The sequence below is a fragment of the Ambystoma mexicanum genome, chromosome 6q, assembly GCF_040938575.1.
Source record: "Ambystoma mexicanum isolate Mex_15411 chromosome 6q, UKY_AmexF1_1, whole genome shotgun sequence".
Lineage (NCBI taxonomy): Eukaryota > Metazoa > Chordata > Amphibia > Caudata > Ambystomatidae > Ambystoma > Ambystoma mexicanum.
The window spans coordinates 300,854,220-300,874,330 of NC_090937.1; the positions used below are offsets into that span (position 1 = coordinate 300,854,220).

The 20,111-nt window shown below is 49.7% G+C and overlaps 1 protein-coding gene across 1 annotated transcript in view; it reads right to left on the minus strand.

Annotated features, from left to right (window-relative positions):
- Window positions 1-12,267, minus strand: part of LOC138515996 (serum albumin-like) — a 65,310-nt gene extending 53,043 nt beyond the window's left edge. The window contains exons 1-2 of the mRNA XM_069630786.1: window positions 12,140-12,267; window positions 8,209-8,293 (exon numbers count right to left, since the gene is read on the minus strand). Coding sequence (XP_069486887.1) covers window positions 8,209-8,293; window positions 12,140-12,212 — 158 coding nt within the window. The 5' untranslated portion in view covers window positions 12,213-12,267. The remainder of the gene's footprint in view (window positions 1-8,208; window positions 8,294-12,139) is intronic.
- Between the last annotated feature and the right edge of the window lie 7,844 nt (window positions 12,268-20,111).

The following is a 20,111-nucleotide window of genomic DNA, read 5'->3' on the forward strand; positions in this document are numbered from 1 at the left end:
AGGAATGAGTATAGGTATGCATAGGAATGGGAACGAGGATAGGAATGAGTATAGGTATGCATAGAGGAATGGGAACGAGGATAGGAATGAGTATAGGTATGCATAGGAATGGGAACGAGGATAGGAATGAGTATAGGTATGCATAGAGGAATGGGAACGAGGATAGGAATGAGTATAGGTATGCATAGAGGAATGGGAACGAGGATAGGAATGAGTATAGGTATGCATAGAGGAATGGGAACGAGGATAGGAATGATTATAGGTATGCATAGGAATGGGAACGAGGATAGGAATGAGTATAGGTATGCATAGGAATGGGAACGAGGATAGGAATGAGTATAGGTATGCATAGAGGAATGGGAACGAGGATAGGAATGAGTATAGGTATGCATAGGAATGGGAACGAGGATAGGAATGAGTATAGGTATGCATAGAGGAATGGGAACGAGGATAGGAATGAGTATAGGTATGCATAGAGGAATGGGAACGTGTATAGGTATGCATAGAGGAATGGGAACGAGGATAGGAATGAGTATAGGTATGCATAGAGGAATGGGAACGAGGATAGGAATGAGTATAGGTATGCATAGAGGAATGGGAACGAGGATAGGAATGAGTATAGGTATGCATAGGAATGGGAACGAGGATAGGAATGAGTATAGGTATGCATAGAGGAATGGGAACGAGGATAGGAATGAGTATAGGTATGCATAGAGGAATGGGAACGAGGATAGGAATGAGTATAGGTATGCATAGGAATGGGAACGAGGATAGGAATGAGTATAGATATGCATAGAGGAATGGGAACGAGGATAGGAATGAGTATAGGTATGCATAGAGGAATGGGAACGAGGATAGGAATGAGTATAGGTATGCATAGAGGAATGGGAACGAGGATAGGAATGAGTATAGGTAAGCATAGAGGAATGGGAACGAGGATAGGAATGAGTATAGGTATGCATAGAGGAATGGGAACGAGGATAGGAATGAGTATAGGTATGCATAGAGGAATGGGAATAGTAGTAGGCTAGGAATAGGAAGCGGGATAGGATTCAAATAGAATAGGAATAGAAAATAAAAAGCATTGTAATTAGCCATATGGATAGAAATTAGACTACTAATAGGAACAAGAACAGGATTAGGAAGAAGACTGGGAATAGAAATGGGAAAAGGAATGAGAATTTGATAAAATATAGATTGTTTGGGGATGTTAATCGTATTAGGAATCGGGGACCAGGATGAAGATTAGATTAGGGATAGGAACGGGAATAATAGGAACCACGGATGATCATGTAGATGGTGTATAGGTTTCCCAGAAGGTGCTCCAGGACTTCCTCTTTTTCCTTTATCATTGGCATTGTAGGGGAGAGGGCTGTCACAGTGGCCTTTCCTTTCTGCAGTCAATCATCCTGGAATGTGTATGTTAGAGGAGAGGGACAAACACGTGGGTGAATAGGCCTGGCACTCGGCAGGCAGGGAGACGGGTCAGACGATCACAATCTTATGTCTACTCTGAAATAACCGCTGCAGCCGCGTCTACCTAAGTGTCTCTGGGCCAAAACTTAAAACTCAAGAAACGCCTTTCGGATGGTGTGTGTGGAGAGAGCTGAACCCTGGCCTGCTTTTATGCACACACCTTTTCTGCATACCAGGCCTGTAACGCTCAACCTGCTATATGATGTGCCACCCTCTTTGCGGGGTCTCTTGTAGCTGTGATTTTATTCCCTGCTTGCATCCAGCTCCTGAACCACTTCCTTTCCCCCCCCCATCTCTTGCTCCTCAATCAGCCTGTGCTGTAGTCGCGCTACGCACTGCTCTTTCGTTTTGTGCAACTACCCTAACCGTCACGTCTGGGTAAATACTCAGGCCTCATGAGTGTAACATGCCTGTGCTTTCTCTAGGTATTAGCATTTAAATTGCAATCATTTGAATACAATCCTATTCAGCACTTGGGGCCTCATTGGGAATTTGGCGGATTTTCGAATGGGAATGCGGCGTGTGCCACACACCCCACACCTCATAATTTGGCAAGCTTTGAAAACAGACAGTATTGGAAATAACTCCTGTTTTACTGTTACTGCCAAACTCAAAATGCGTCCCTTAGTCCCAGCACACTTCTCCGGTGGCTGAAAAGCAAAGAGCCACACACATGTTCACTGCTCCTCAGACATGTCTTTCCTGATGAGAAACCCTGAAACCACTCTGCTTATGGACCGTGGTGCAAACCACCTACCCAATCATTACCGACTCCTATTCATATCGTATCCCCTCCTATTCCAGTCCTATTTCTATCGCTATACCTAACCTGCTACTATACTATTCCTTCCCCATTTCTATTCCTTTTTCGGAAAAATGGATCCACATAAAACTAGAAAAGCCCATAGTTTGGATGCCTGTTGAGCACTTTATGCCAAAAGACGGGAGCAAAGGATATTGCGGAGAGCACGGGCATACATGCCAACCCTCCCGATTTAGGCGGGAGACTCCCGATTTCACGTTCTCCCGCCTAAGATAGTTATGTCCCAATGCATTCCAATGGTGAAATTGTTGTCTCCCAATTTCACTGTAGAACTCTCCCTCTCAGCCACTTCGTAATGTTGGCATGTATGCACCGGGGGCCTGGTTGGGCTGGGGAGTGCATGGAAACTTCACTCGTGGAGGCCATCACAGCAGTCTCTCTGCCCAGGGCCTCGGAGGAAGGCTGCGCAGCCGTAGGGGAGTTGCCTCTAGCACCGGGAGAGTGCATGGAAATGCCACTCTTCGCCCGTGGGGGCACGCCTTCGGCAGTGGAGACCAGGCCATTCCAGAAGTCTCTCTGCACAGCAGGGCCTCTGAGGAAGCGTGCGCAGCCGCAGGAGTTCCCTCTGGCTCCGGGAGGGTGCATGGAAACTTGACTCTTCGCCCGCGTTGGCAGGCCTTGGGCAGTGGAGGCCAGGGCCTTCACAGAAGTCTCTCTGCCCAGTGTTAGGGGGTAAAGCGGTCCATGGGACATCATACCAGATCCCCCGGTTGGATGCTATCGGACACCAGCATCAGGAGGCTCAGGGCCTCGGAGGTTGCCCGGGTGGGGGCTGACCATGGACATCGCACCGGCCCCACCTTACAGTGCTATGGGACACCAGCACTGGGGAGGCTTCAGAGCCTCAGTGATCGGCATGGCTGGCCGTGGTCCTTCATAGGATCCTGCCCTGCAGTCTAAACAGGGAACTTCAGGGCACCGTGTCTACAGGGCGGGCCTGCAGGTCACAATAAAGGACACACACACCAGTTGGGCCATGACCCATCTTAAAAGGGTAACACACGTACCAAGGTACACACCCCCTTAAAGGGGAAATACATATCGGAGGTCCACTCCGTAACATACCTTCTTTTCCATAGGGAACAAACATGTGCGATTCCAACATAACGGTTAACCATTGTAACCACAAACATCACTGACTTCATAAATGTCACCATCTGTCAACTCATCCCCCCCCTCACAGGTGCCAGTCGCAGTGGGTCCTTCTCTGGTGGATGGTTGGCAGTTGTACCGCAAATTACAGAAACCTTTATTAACCTCGGGTACGGAACTGCCACCATTTTAGGACACTCCACCATTGCTGTCCTCTACTGAGACCACTTTAACTATGTACATACTATGCCAGTTCACAGCATCGCAACGCAGTCTACTGAGTCCTCCTAATGCTGAGTCGGGACTGCAGGAGACCAATTCATTCTTCATGAGCATTGGTTCCGGAGTCACTCCCTGGGTCCAGGTTTGTTGCCAGTACAGTTCACAGCCGGCAAAGCCGCACCTGGTAGGTACCAGGGGCCACATCGGCATAGTCCCTTGATGTGGGCAGGGCAGCGATCCCCATACATCCGGCCATCAGGCTGCTCCATTCCCATGTTTATTTCCTTCCATGGCACAGTGTTGGAGACACCTGCCCAGGAGGGCGCACAAGCACCCGTGAGAGCTGCAACCCTTCCTTTCCCATCCTTTTTTTTTCTTTTATGTCAGAGTGCGCCCCATGGGCCCAGGATGCACGGGGTGATGTCTCCTGTGGCTTGTACGCGTTGGCATGATCTTGGTGCTGCAGGCCCCCAGTCCCTGAGGTGCAATTTTACTCTGGTTGTGGTGTAAGTGCTGCTTCCGTGCCCTTTGATGTGTGGTGGCCACTAGAGCTCTGTGGCTCCTCTTTACCGACCCCATGGGCCCCCTGGGGATGAATGCTGGGGCACCCACACCCCGGCAGCCCCCAGAGCCAGGGCTCTGTGCTTGCCGTTCCTTGATGATGGGCCTTGGGGATTATTTGAGGGTAGGTCCTGGGGACATGCGGGCAGCACCGGCATAAAGCACACATTTTGTTTGGCTCTATTTATAGCTCCCACGGGGCAGTGCAGCACTCACCACTGGCGGGCCAGGTCTGAGGATGGCCAGGGAGTAGCGCCTTCCTGCATTCTTCGCTCCGCTCTGGAGCATTTCTTTTCTCAGGCGGAATGGCGGCAGCGTAGCTGCAGCGCTCCATCCCGTGGCTTGTGTCGCTTTCCTTCTGGCCTGGCCTGTGGTGCTGGCAGGCATGCGGGGGATGGGCAGCTCACTTCTCCATGTTGCGGATACCGCAGTTGTGGCCACTTCGGGTTGAGTGGGGGAGGGGCAGCTCCTCTTCGTTGCGGCGGTCGCCGCTTCTCCTTTACGGCAGGTGGGGGAGGTGCAGCTGTGGCTTTCCCCCCTGCGGCTCGTGCCGCTTACCCTCCGTCCATGCCTGTGGTGCGGGCATGCGGGGGAGGGGCCGCTCAGGTCTCCCTTTGGCGGAGGCTGCAGGGCAGGCCTCGGCATCTGTGGGGAAAGAGAGGGGGGGCGGGGCGGCCAGCTCACCTCTTTCCCGGCGAGCGATGCCTCTTCCCGGAGCACTTCCTTGTTGCGGCGGATGCTGCTTCAATTTCTCGGCGGGTGGGGAAAAGGGCACCTCACTCCTTTGGTGCAGCGGTTGCCACGCAGCTTCCTCCGCTCGGCGGTGAGGTGGAGAGGGGTAGGCCGCACGCCTCTTCTGGGGTTGTCCTGGTTGTGGCGGGTGCCACCTCTAATTCACGGCCGGCGGGTGTCATCCCAGTTGCAGCCGGGGCCGCGGGGCATTCTTTCCTGTTCTTGGAGGGGGGAGCAGAAACACTTGTGGCTCCCCTTGCTGTGCGGCCGACGTCGCTCTTCCTGCTGCGGGGCTCGGAGCCCATTTCCTTTTTGCGTGCGGTGGTTGCCGCGGGGGAAAAGAAGTACCGCTTTGTCCCCCCAGGAACCGCCACTTTCTTTCCTTCCTTCTTTCCAGGCACCTCGGGATGCAGCTCACTGCAGGGTGCCCCGGGCTACTGCCGCAGTACGTGCGGTGAAGCGCGGGTCCTTCCAGGCTGCAGTGAGGGTCGGGTGCTATGCTGAAGGGACCGGCTGTGGCCACTCCACTTTCCCTCCTTCTTTACAGGCAGCTCAGGATGCAGCTCACTGCAGGCTGGCCCGGGCTATTGCCATAGTTCGTGCGGTGAAGCGCGGGTCCTTCCTGGCTGCAGTGAGGGTCGGGTGCTGTGCTGAAGGGACGTAGAGACTGCTTACACTTCGTGAGTCCGTGGTCTTCTCTCTCTCCTTTCCCATCTTGAGAAAGAGACGACTTCCTCCTTGTCACCAATGTTAGGGGGTAGAGCGGTCCATGGGACATCATACCAGATCCCCCCGTTGGATGCTATGGGACACCAGCATCAGGAGGCTCAGGCCTCGGAGGTTGCCCGGGTGGGGGCTGACCATGGACATCGCACCGGCCCCACCTTACTGTGCTATGGGACACCAGCACTGGGGAGGCTTCAGAGCCTCAGTGATCGGCACGGTTGGCCGTGGTGCTTCATAGGGTCCTGCCCTGTAGGCTAAACAGGGAACTTCAGGGCACCGTGGCCTGCAGGCCCTGTGTCTACAGGGCGGGCCTGCAGGCCACAATAAAAGACACACACACCAGTTAGTTGGTCATGGTGCCTGCGGCCGTTCTGCCGGCACGTGCCTGCAGGCTCCCTTTTATTATCTTGGGCCATGACATAGTCATGGCCCATCTTAAAAGGGTGACACCGTACCAAGGTACACACCCCCTTAAAGGGGAAATACATATCGGAGGTCCACTCCGTAACACCCAGGACATCGGAGGGGGGCTGCGCAGCCGCAGGAGTTCCCTCTAGCACCGGGAGAGTGCATGGAAGCGCCACTCTTCGCCCGTGGGGGCACGCCTTCGGCAGTGGAGACCAGGCCATTCCAGAAGTCTCTCTACACAGCAGGGCCTCGGAGGAAGCGTGCGCAGCCACAGGAGTTCCCTCTGGCACCGGGAGGGTTCATGGAAACTTGACTCTTCGCCCGCGTTGGCAGGCCTTGGGCAGTGGAGGCCAGGGCCTTCACAGAAGTCTCTCTGCCCAGGACCTCGGTGGGAGGCTGCGCAGCTGCAGGAGTTCCCTCTGGCACCGGGAGAGTGCATGGAAACTTGACTCTTCACCCGCGTGGCACGCCTTGGGCAGTGGAGGCCAAGGCCATCACAGAAGTCTCTCTGCCCAGGACCTCGGTGGGAGGCTGCGCAGCTGCAGGAGTTCCCTCTGGCACCAGGAGAGTTCATGGAAACTTGACTCTTCGCCCGCGGTGCACGCCTTGGGCAGTGGAGACCAGGCCATTCCAGAAGTCTCTCTGCCAAGCAGGGCCTCGGAGGAAGCGTGCGCAGCCGCAGGAGTTCCCTCTGGCACCGGAATAGTGCATGGAAACTTGACTCTTCGCCCACGGTGGAACGCCTTGGGCAGTGGAGGCCAGGGCCATCACAGAAGTCTCTCTGCCCAGGACCTCGGAGGGAGGCTGCGCAGCCGCAGGAGTTCCCTCTAGCAAATGCCGGCCCGTGGGCTTTTCCGAAGCTTGTTTCTGGTCTAGTCACACTTGCACTAGCATTTCAATGCAACGTTCAGCGATACAATCGAAACCGAATGGGCAAGTTGTGATGGGGCTTTCAGAGAAAACTGGCAATTTAAAACTGCTTTGACCATGCAGTTGCTAATCAAACTAAATCAATGGGTTCGCGAGCACTCGGCGCCCTAACTTATTTAGGCTATTATTGATCATTATTGCCTCCTTGCGGCACTTTCTTTTTCCTCTTCTCTCTTCCTCAAGATGAGCTTTGAAGTAGGCGAAGCCATTGCTGACAACACTGCTCTATAGAAGACATGTGCAGGTCCAGTTCGAGGCCAGTATGTGGGTCGCATTTCCTTCTGAATGTATTATAACAAGCCACATAAGAGGTCAACAGGCCCCAGGCTCCCCCTGCGCACATTGGAATTATCTGATTTCCAGTGCGGTCAAGAGGATTAGTTCTCGAGTTCTGTGTTTCAGCCAGACTTAGAATTGGGCAAAGGGTTTTAAAACAAGAATTGGCAAAGACAAGAGTTTGGGCTTGTGCGTGGGCATGGGAAAGTCATTTGCAGGACACTGCCAAAATGGCCTAAGGAGGCAAGAGCTGGAAAATGATATGATTACCTGGACATAGCGTTGCTGTTCCTGGCAAATGTTCAATGCCTTTTCAAAAGCAAAATACGTCGGCTTTGGCAATGATTGTTTTTGAAAGAACTTCAGTGTAAGGAACTGAAGGCACACTTGGTTAAGACATTTTGTATTACACCAGTAGAAGGTTTACAGCTGGTATTAAGCAGATAAATCTCAGCAGACAGCTTAGAAATAACACTAACAGGACTAAGTTTGGTGTTACTGCTTGATAGAGCTAGTCTAAAGAGATCTTAGGAGGGTGTGTTTTTGACTGGGAAGGGCACGTCGTGGGTGGGAATGGCCAGAGGGGGTAGGATGGCCATGGGAAGTAAATGGGTGAGTAAATAACCAAACAGTACCCACAATCTCAATACCGCTCCTTGCGTATTTTCTACTTCCTAGCTGTCTCCAATGCAATATGTTCAGCTCATAGGTGGCGCGTCACCTAATAGCCAAAACTGCAAATCATTTGGTGGTGTGAAAGGTATATGGTGTAGGCAGGAGCAACTGTTGTTGCTGGAACTGCACATATTTCAGGATTGCCCTTTGCCCTCAATTGCCCGGAATGACGGAAAACGAACACTGAAGCAGAAAGAGAGCAGCAGCATGTAGTGTTAAACGAACAGCACACCCAAATGAGTATGACACGGATAAACATGAGACGTTTTCATGTGAGTGACACTTACATTCCCTTTGCATGTTCTACTCCGAGCATGTTTACTACGTTCCCAATTAATAGCTGTGGATCGTCTGCGTGTCCATCCTCGTGATCTGAAACAGATGTTTAATGTGTTTAATGTTGAGGAGTTTAATAAAAAAAAATATTTTTATCAGTCCTTTTATTTTCGTCGACATATTTCTGATCTGCAGCAGCTCCAACCGAACAGCATCAACTGTCAGCCAAACTGGATTTCACGTGTAGGATTCAGGCCGTGCAAATGTGCAAAAAAGAAACCAAGCACCCCTGATTCTCACCCAACGAGCCATTCATGCCAACTCTAAGTACCAATGCAACAGCAAGAAGAAGGAAAACTAAACGCCATGAACGCACAAGAGGCCGACTCTGCGCTGCGGGGGAGCAGTTCCAGTAGTATATGATAGATTATTTATAACGCGCTTAATACCCAGAGGTTTGTAAGCACGGACCCAGTGTTCGAATCTGTGGTGCTCCATGTTGTCTTGCTTCCAAGGCGAGCAAGTTGCCCCTATGCCATCCTGCCGACAATTACCACCATTATGGACATCCTTCCATTCTGCAGCGGGTCAAAGCGTGTGTATTGCCCAGTGCGCAGTGGAATGGCCTCACTGTGAGACGCTCCTATGGCCACCCTGCACACAAAGCCAAGGAGACGATGGTCAGCATTGTCAGTTAGCCAGGCCCTGGAGGAACAGCTCAGCGGCAAAGGGCTCGCCTTGGAAGCAAGACAACACGGAGCAACACAGGTTCGATCCCCAGGTCTGCGCTTCGAAACCTCTGGGTATTAAGGGGGTTATAAATATCATATCATATCATAACCGCAGCCGGTGTGTCTCTAAGATGCCTCCTACCCTCCCTCTTGCTCATGAACAATTATGAACCACTCCTGTAACGCCTTATAAGAATCAGATATCAGAAGTAGTGGCTACCACTGCTCGTAGGAAGAGACGTCTCCAGGAGACAAAAACAAGGCCTCTTGAGGATGAAAATGGAGATGTAACAACTCTGACTAAGGGGAATCCTGGCCATTCTAGGGATGAAGATGCTAGTTCTTGAGGACTTGGCCTTGAATCTGTAGCTCCCTTGGTGCCCTCGTCCACACAGCCTGACACCGGTGTAGGTGAGAGGGCGACTCTTATGCCAGAAGATGTTTTGGGGCTTAACAGTGAGCAATCTGTGGAACAGATGGAAGAACCGTATAGCTCCTCTCAATGGCAGCAAGTACAGGATGCTATTGTTGCGGATCTTCTCCAGTGTAGAATCTTTTATGATTTTTGCAGGCCGTAAAACCAACCCGCAAAGGGACCAGGGAGCTAATTACGGTACCGCAATTTGCGGTACCGTAATTAGCGCCTTCCCCATTCCCATAGAGCCCTATGGGGCAAAAATGGGAATGGGGAAGGGCAATGGTGGAAGGGGGAATTACTGCCCCGCCAACCTTGGAATAGGGCGGTAATTCCCCTTTCCACCAAGGCGGTGCCGGTATTTTACCGGCATGAACCATGGCGCTAATAGCGCCATGGTTCACCGCCATCCGTGTAATGAGGCCCCATGAGTGGCCATCTACTGCCACTATCCGATTGCAGATGTTTCTTGCATTGTCCCTCGATTTTGGAATTCCCTTTCTGTTTCCCGCCCTGTTTCTTTGCGTTTATCTGCTTCCCTTCTTGCCTTTTGTAAATGTGTAGACCTTCCTCTTTCCTAAATATACTTTGTTGTAAATTATTTCTGGGCCTTATTTTATTATGCAGGGCTTAATTTCCCACCCAGCCAGGTTTTAGTAAAATAATGAAAGCACGTGTTATGTGGGCTTTAGTCTAGTGCTTCCCAATGGAAATATACCAAAATGTCGCTTCCAGAATTCCGACTGCCGAAAATGTAGACTTTTTTTTCCGACCCCCCCTTACGCCACACATATATGTGGGGGGGGTATGGGATATAATACAAGTATGGGGGGTTTCGGGGTCTCGCCCCACATTTGTATGTGGTGTGAAGGGGGTTAAAATAAACTCCGCATTTCCGGCCGTCAGACTTCTGGGGGTCGCAGTAATCCCATAGACCCTTTCCTGTAGACTCATTAGCAGCAGCCATTGCAGACAATAAGGGCTCGCTCTATACAAACTAAAGTCTCTTCCTCCTTGGCTATGGCAGGCACTAAACACATTATCCGTTCCATTCAGGAGACGCTGGTCTAGTCCGGGTTATAAATGCACCCACGAACTTGTAGTCCTGAGTTTATAATGGGGGAAACTCAGGACTACAAGTCCCAGAATGCAAAGTTAAAGCCAGACCTGAACTAGTCTTCCAAATTGAATGGATAATGTTGGTATGCATGATACTAGCATACTATGCACACACAATATACGTAGGTAGCGGCACCGCACTCTGCAGTCCTTTTCAGAGACTCTGGGCCTGATTCACAGAAGCGTTTTTATAATGGTGCAATACCACGGCAAAAACGCTCCGTAAATGCGCCTCTCTGGGTAATGCTCATGCTCGCCCAGGGCGCTGCTGCCCTTCAGGCCGGCCCTGCTTGTGATCGGCTGTGAGGGCATAATGCTCATGCTTAAGGCAGCAGAGGGGTAAGGACACGAGCCACTAGGCCTCCCATGTGTCCCCCTGCTGATTGGTGCACAGAGGAGGGGTGACACCAACTCTGCTACACACAATAGCCCCTTTTAAGGAAATATGAAAACATCAGAGTCTTCTGCGTTTCCTTGTGTGGACTCTAGGATGGTACCTCTGCCCCTGATCTTCCTTCCCAATCCTCTTCTCTAAAATATCCCGCTCCTACCCCCCCCCCCGTACCCCCCCTGCCCCCCACACTCTTTCAATGCTTCCCCGAGGGCTGTCCGTTTTGGGGTTTATAAAGATATGTATGAAACAATGCTGCCCTAAAAGGCAATGACGTGAACCCTCGGACTGCGCAAAACAGGCGCATTCCTTGTTCTGTGGCACTGAACTGCAAGTGAACTTCCAGGGACGGCTGCTAGGTGGCACTGGCCAGTGGTCGAAGTGTTCGAAAAGGAAGTAGTGGAACGATATTCCCTGCTTGCCTGCTACCGCCACCCACAAACCCCATCATCACAAACACACCTGCAGGTTCCAACTTCTTCCTACACTTTCATTTGAACACTAAAACCACCCAGGAACAGTTTATTTTTAAAATAAAAGTATAGGAACAGTAAAACTTAAAAAAAAAGAAGAAGAAGACACTGCGCTCCCGCCCACTTCGACCACTGGCACTGGGACATGTGCGGCTTGCTCGCTGAAATGGCCTACTCTACTCCCCCAGCTCGTTGTAGCGTGAGGCACCCCATAGTGTTGTATACTCCTAGCCCAGTTAAACCCAATCTCTATCATCGATCGGGAGCCACCAGGTAACTTCGCTGCACGCCATGCATATGTGGGGGTGGGCAATCAGCCTACTGCCCAGCATCAGCCTACTGCCCAGGCTGATGCTGGGCAGTAGGCTGATTACCCCCCCCCGCCCCCCGCACATATGAGGCCTTCTCAGTGAGTCTTGCAGCGCGCGCCACACACACACACACACACACACTTCCTGAATGTCTCCAGTCTCGAGGCTGGGAGACGGAATGCCGACCCATAGTCATCCTATGGTGCGTTGATTACAGTGACACAAACGGAAAAGCACATCTCAGCATGGCAATGCAGGCAGCACAGTCAGATCGTATAAAGGAAGTGCTGCATGTTTGCACCGCAGCACCGGCCTGCAAAGCTGTGACTGCCCCTCCCTCCCGTGACATGCACCACAGAACCCTCCCCATAGCCTAATGCATAGTCAATTTCCGGGCAAAGCACAGGTGACCAATGAATAACAACCAATCAATGCACACCTCAGCCCCCGCTCCCCAATACCAAAGCAGAGCAGCGCTACATGTGTGAGAAAATGTCCTCACGTCTTTTATGCAGGATCCTGGACTCCGTGCAGCTGAGCACAATCACGATGGAAATTAGAGTTGCCCACTTCATGGCTGCTGATTTTCTGTGGGGTGGGGGGGCTAGTCTTCGCAAAGCCTGACAAACCAAAGGAGCCGGGTCTCTTTTATACTTCTTGGAGGCACCTCCCCCTAAATCTTTCGCTGAGAGATGTCTGCCATCAATTAATAATTGACCCGCTGACGGCTGTCCGTTCGGAAAGATTCTTGTCAATAAATCTATCTGATTAAAAAAGGGGTCATGTGTCTTGTTTGTACGCTGGACCACTTCCCTTGGGGCTGGCAGGCTGCCTACCGACTCAACCTTCAGCCCCCAGACTCTTTCTAAGTCCCCTTATCACATTACAAATAAAAGGCTTTAGCAAATTGTCCCGTTTGTCACTACCTGTTGGTTGCCCCGTGGAACATTTGCAACACCAAGAAAAAAGAACTCTGCCTAAAGGTGAACTGGTCTGGCGCTGCAGGGGGTTTCTAGGCTGTTCGTTCAGGGAACACTAAAATCGTGCAATACGCGCCAAAAACTAGAGCTCAATCCAGAATTGTGCACCGTGTGATCTCAAAGTGGCAAGCGTGCAATAAGGGTAGCAGTCCATCACGTTCGCTTTATTTATTTTTCTATTTACATGTTATCAATTTTTCGAACAATTCACATACACCAAATTACAAACAGTTTATCTCTTTAACCCCCGGCCCCCCAAAAAAACCCCACCCACAGACCCTATAAACTGAGCTATTTAGAGGAGCCTCAGTGGCCAAAAAACGGATACTGAGAGGATGGAAATCGAGATTGTCTCCGTAAGTGGATGTCCGATGGATGAAATGTTGAAATTGGTTAATATGGAAAGGGTGATTTATCGATGAAAGAAAAAAAATTGTATTTTAAAAAAAGATATGGGGTAGTTTCCTGGACATGCATTAGCTCTGTTTAAACCACCACGTTCACTTCACTTCGCTTTCATTCCCTCATTGGTACAAGTAACTGCAAAATTTAGTGCAGATTGGTGGAACAGTGTAGAATTGTACAGGGAGCATACACGAAGCCACAAACCCAGAGACGTTTGCTGAAATCCTGGAAAAGGGGTGGGCTGTCCAAATGTCATGTAGCCAGTAATGTCTGGAGAGTCCCAACAGGTGACTGTGCAACATTTTATGCAGATTGGTGAAACAGTGTGGAATTGCATAGGGAAAATACGCAAAGCTACAAGCTCACATCCAAATGTCTACTTTTGCTGAAATTCAGGGAAGGGGTGTCCAGATGTCATGTAGCCAGTAATGTGGGGGGGGGGGGGGGATCATAACACGTGACTGTGCAAAAGCTGGTGCAGGTTGGTGAAACGGTGTGGAATTGTATAGGGAACATACGTGAAACCACAAACACACACATTTTCACTAATATATATATTTCTTCTATTAGGGGTACTTTGTATTGTGAGCGTGGCAAAGGAGTGCTGTACATCACATAGATATGGGGTGCAGGTAAATATGGCAAACTGGGGGGGTAGACAAATAGATAAGTGATTGCAAGGAGCAGGAAGGAATTGCTCAGGGTTGGAGAGATGCAGTCGTAGTTGGTGGCCAGGGTGGGCAGGGTGGCAGTGGATTAGACAGTGAGTCCAATTATGGTAGGCATACACACTACCATGAGAGTCACCTGCAAACAATCATTAGTGTTCCCAGATCAATGTCCTTTTATAAGCCCTGCAGCGTTAAAGCAGGGTGTCAAACCAAGGAGTAAAGCATTTTACGCTTTGCACTGCAGCTTTGGGAGACGGTCTTTCTTTTTGCAGGCGGAGTAGGAGGAGCACGAACCACCCATGGCATTTCCACTGTGGATTCCTGCTCCACCTCCAAAGAGAACAGGGTTTAACAGAAGCACGTATTTTCCTGCTGGAAGCAAACTAATGGATTCCTATGCCATGTGCCTGCAATGAGCACCTGCAAAGTGGCATTTACATTTTCTACAAAGCGGAGTCCATGAGGACGGAGTAAAGGCAATTTCGCCTGTTATTACGCTTTTCCTTTGCACTGAGTGGTGGAAAAATTGAAAATTGCCTGGAGGGGACCACTTGCATATTAGTGCAAACGTTACGTATCAAAAGAATACAACCTCCAATGTGTGTGATATATTACACACTGTACTGCAGTGATGTAGGATGTACAGTGTTCACCAATGATCGGGCGCAAGGCTACCCTGGAATCCATCCCTACACTACCCCCATGGGCTGCAAGAGAGGGAGCATTGGGGACACCCCAGGTTGGACTCCGCAAAGCAATAAAGAATCGGTCCATAGTAAGCACTGCTTCTGACAGCACACACCAGTCCAGCACGCCATGACCTGATATTGCTGGCCTCACATTCCCATTGAGCCAAGAGAAGGAATGCTTTTGTGCATCATATTTTCAGTACCCAACAAAAACAATGATTGGCCAGTTTAGGGCAGGGTGGGCGGATGCTATCAGCCACATTGTTCGGCGGGTGAACCATGTATTTATCGTTCTCCAACATTAAGCATCAAAACCCAAGTATGTATTGTTACCGTTGACATAGTTTGTGGTGCGCATCTCTCCTTGCCTTGTGTTTAGGCATGTTAGGAGCTCCTTTAGATTAGAGGCGGGCTGGGAAGGGTGGCAAGGGTAATTTACCCACAGGTAGGGTGACCAGATTTAAAAAGCAAAATACATAAAAGCAGGACTAACTCTTGAAAGTGGCTGTCAAGGCACTACACTTCAGTAGCATTTGAAGGAGGGCGGGATAAATATTACTGTTCAAATAAACATATTGTAATACATGTATCACAAACTAACACTATCTTAAGTTGGAAAATGCAGCATTTCTTCTGTGCGAGATTGTGCATTTGTGCCTGCCAGCTACCAAGACCTACTACAAAAAAGCAGGACAACTGCAGTTTCCAATGTAAACAACATCTTGAGAAAGGGGGGCAGAATACCAAATTCTGGTCACCCTACCCACAGACGGCAGGGCTGTCACTCTCTGGGCTAGGGCTCCAATATGTATACAAGTAAATAAAAAAAGAGAAAATCATTCAGAATGCAGCCTGCCAGGAAGGAACCAAATGCTGCAAAAAGGCTCGGTTTTTGTGTAGTTGGTGTGAGCCACTCATGGTGGATTTCAACAATGTTATAAATGTGTCTCCAGTGATTGAGAGAGTGGCAGGCACGGTCATACCGACCACAGGTAGTGTACACATTTGAATGACAGTCTTTGCGACCTTGAGGTGCAATTTTGGCACTGCAGTGGCCCCTACATCAATGGTCTGTTGGGACCCTCAATAGCCTATCAGGATTCCTTGTTGACAATCCTATCTTGTTAGAGTTTGCACTTGCGTCACGTTGGAAGAATGCTGCCCTTGCAGTGCGATGGTTTTCTTTTCCAAAGGGCATCTTGCCATGCTACTGTTGCAATTCCCCATGGATCCCGTGATATTCCTCTGGTAAAATGAAAACGTTCTGCCACAAAACAGCCCCTCCAGCCATCTCCATACTCTCCAATTGCACATGTGGGCATCTTTCCCCAGCCCCATCCCTACCGTAATGTGAATCCACCATTTTCCCCCCGACTACATTTTGTTTGAGCACTTTTCTTTGTCGCCTTCTAACAATATTCTGCAACATGCAAATTGTTTAGCCACCCCTCAGAGTTCCTCTGGAAGGTCCCATTTGCACGGCTGCTGTGTTTACAACTAGGCATTTTCCCCTCTTTTTAGCAAAGTCGAATCTGGGTGGTTTTGCATTGTGGTTACTGTTGTTCTGTGAACTCTGTACCATTAGGCGCTCTCGTACTCTCTCCCACCCCTGCTTGGGGTAATGTTGTACTGTTGTGTGTCTCCTGTCTGCTCCTCCTGTGTGTTCCCTACTGTGTGACCCCCAACCCCTCTGTGCCTGCTGTGTTGTGCAGCACTTGCCTGTGTCTCACCTTCTCCCCATCACCCTCCACCCCCTCCACTTTCCTCCTAGCCCCCTCTATGGTGCTTTCGCTATCTCACATAACTGCTATGCTATCTCCTTTCCTATCCCGTTTACTAAGTCTGGAAGGAAGAAGTTCAAGAGGGACATCCTGGTCTCCAACCCAAGCCTCCCTATCGCTGATACTTACACCAGTGCTTTCTCCACTCAGATTCTCATTAACATCCTCTTTGTCGTTCCCTATGGACCCCTCATATAGTCTTGGTTCCCTCTCCCACCTCTTCCTCTCCCATTATTGGTGGCACTCGGTGGCAGGTCCTCTTGGCCTGCTCCCACTCGTCCAAGACCATCATTAATATGTATCTAAATGGCACCGCCCTGGTCCAGGACCCTCAACCCAATCTCCTCCTTTTCGATAGGCTTCTCCGGCATCTTATCAACTTCCTTCCTTCTCCTGCTACTCCTATTAGCATCTCTCTGGCTCCTCTGCCACCTCCTGCCTCTGCTGCATCTCTGGCCCCACCCTCCTCCTTTATGGCTACTATCCCACCTCCTGATACCATCGCTGGCCACTCTCGGGCCCCTCTACCACTGCCGCTGGGTGTACCCCACCACGGAAGACTTTCAAATGTGGCAACCTACTCCACCTCGCTGCACTGTCAAACACTGCTCTGACATCTGCCACCTCCTCAAAGAACTTGACCTGGATGTTTTCGCTCTCACAGAATAAACAAAACAAAATTTCAGGGTGAGAGGTCACACCACTCTAGAAGTCTAACAAATATGAAAGTCAATAACAGCACATGTTTCGACTTAATATATTTAAATAGCATATAAATGACAAAATATAGGGATAGAGGACCCAGGAGTATTGTGAAGACAATACAGGTATGCATAACCCAGTGGAATGAGCTGGGTTTAAATGGACAATACTCCTGGGTACTCTATCCCCATATTCTGTCATTTATATGCTAATTAGATATATTAAGTCGAAACACGTGCTGTTATTGGCTTTCATATTTGTTAGACTACTAGAGTGGTGTGACCTCTCACCCTGAAAGTTTGTTTTGTTTATTCAACTACGCCCACCTGGGTTTTTCAGGGCATAGCCAGGTGCCCTTATATATACTCTACTCGCTCTCACTGAGACATGGTTAATGGCCAGCTCTGTCACACGTTTTGACAGTCTTCTCCCTGATGAATACAAGATCCTCTCCAAGCCCAGAACCAACCAAGCTGGAGGTGGAGGTGGAGTAGCTCTGATCTTTCCAGAGTGGGTCCCTGCTTCTGTCATTCCTATGCAGGCTTACTCCTCCTTTGAATGCCTGATCTGCAGGCTCTCTACCTCTCCTGCCTTCTCTCTGACTGGCCACCATCTAGAGGCCTCCTGGCCAGATTGCCCTTTTCCTCTCAGAGCGGGCTGACCTCTCCCCCTCTCTCCTTGTCTCCACCTTGCAACCTATTCTCCTCAGAGACCTCAACATCCACCTGGATGCATCTAATCGCTGCTCTGGGCTCTTCCACAACCTCTGTGACACTTTCTCTCTCCTTTCTACGCTCTGGTCCGACACACTCTGCCGGACACACCTTGGATGCTCTCATCTCCTCAGACATCCCCCTCTCTAACCTTCTCACCACTCCGATCTCTTGGACTAACCATTTTCTGCTTTTGTTCACCTGAAACTCCCTGTCTCTCAAGTAAAGCCCACCCCAGCACTGCCACCTACTTTCTCAGTAATTCGGCCCATGAAGCGTATGTCAATGGATGCCTTTGCCTCTACTTTCTCTGCTCGTCCTACTTCTATGGCTGACTCATACTTTGACACAGCCCTCTCTAACCTGCATCTTTCTATCTGCAATGCTCTGGACATCCTTGCCCCTGTCATGAGAGTCCATCTGAAGCCTACCTCCAAGTGCAACTCTGTATGACTCTGACCTTGCCACCCTGAAACTTGAGTGTAGGACGGCTGAGAGGAAGTGGAGTGCTTCAGGCGCATCATCTGATAAACTGGCCGGCCGCCTGCTACAAAGGCAATACAGACTCTCTGTCCTGCCCAAGAAGAGAGTCCACATCCAAGCCTGTGTCTCTGCTGCCTCTTACTACATGGTCGAACTCTTTAAAATCTGCAAGGAGCTGGCCAATCCTTCTGCAGTCTCTACTTCTCCTGTTCCCTCCCAGACCTTCTGTATGGCTATGGCTTCTTGCTTCACCTCTAAAACCTAGGACACCCTGTCCTTGTTCTTCACTTCCTCTACCTCTCCCGGCCCCTCCTCTGGCTGCTTCTCCCGCACCTCTTCCCTTCTCTTCTTTCTCTCTGACAACACCCAACAATGTTTCTAGACAAGTCTGATCTATGAAAGTGTCATCCAAACAGATGATCCCCTGCTCCTCCAGAACCATCAAGGACTACATTGACACCCTTGCTCCAGCCTTGGTTGTTTTCTGGAATCACTCTTTCACCTCTGGATGCTGCCACTCTCTCCTCAAGCACTCCTGTGTGCATCCCCTCCTTTAAAAAGCCTTCTGCTGACCCTACCAGTCCAGAAAACTATCACCCAATCTCTATCACTCCTTTCCTGGGCAAACTTCTGGAAAAGCTGGCCATCTCCCAGCTTACCCTCCACACTGTGTGGGATGTTTTTACCCATGCATCCAAGCCCTACCATAAAACTGTGCAGTACTGGCATGGAAAACATCATGATGGCCAGAACTCCCCAGAGAGTGCACACGGAAAACATGAAGAATAGGCTGCCACCCCTTTTTGCCTATGTTGTGAGCACAGGAGGGCACTGCATAAAACCACCATTGGGCTACACACACAGTAGCCTGAAACCATTGGGAATGGCAATGCTGATTGCCAAAAGCAACCCAGAACTGTGGGGAATTCATTTTCTTAATGTCAAAAATGGATGCAGGACCGGTGTTCACCACTATCAGAAAGCCGGCGTTTTAAACCCACCAGACTTTTGAGTAAAACTGAACAAATGAACCAAAACCAGGCCAAGGAAAGACTTGCTAAGAGGTGGATACAATGTAAAACTATATTCTGAAATGACTTGGAGGAAGTCATTATTTAATGTATATATAAAAAATAGCTGCATGTAAGTTGGATTTGAATGTAGAAAACTGGGAACTAAAGTGACATTTAGCTGAATTCTGCCTGACAACTACCCCCGACAGGAGTTGAACTGGCTCAACAACTCTTCCCAGGCCTGGCTGCATCCTGCTGGCCCCACCAAAAGGAGATCACATAGCCCTGTTGATTGAAAGGGGAGTGGCAGCTGGGGACTGCAGGGAACTGAACAATGGGCTTTCTTTGGCTCAGGCAAATGTTATATTGGGGGGGTCGTAAAATGGCTTCCTCTTGGGAGAAACTGGGAGGGGCAGTGCCTCTGCTAGCAGCTGAGCTTGGGGGAAGTGGATAAACCAGTTATTCCACCCTGTGATGTGGGAAGCCACACCCCTTTTTGACCAGGGCATAATTTTAAAAAGATAGATAACTCATAGTGCAGACTGGTCAAAATTATATAAATAATATCATTATTCTTGGGCTTTTTCTGTGCACATTTAAAGAGGTGTTAGGGCCCTGTGATATGTTCCTGGGGATAGTAGCGGAAAAAAGGTTGTTACTCCAAATGTATGCATGTTAAAAATCTGACACTTTATCATCTGTAACCCATATCCCTGGTGCACATTTGTGATTTGTGTAAAATCTGGAAAGGTTTAGAGGTCGTTATCTGGATGAAAAGGGGAGAATTCTGTCATCAGTGGACATGACATCGTACAAAGACAGGGATCGGATGGTTTGGTGCTACAGAAAATATGTTAACTGGACCTATAATATTAGAAAAATGGTACATAGATAAATATGTGTTTGGGTCAGAAATAGATTTGTGTGCAATCTGACAAGGGGAGGTTCCTCTGACCATAAAACCTACAGCATCACTCTGACTCACATTTCCTTCCCCCAATCAAGGTAGAGAGGAGGAATTAGCCAATGATAAGTGA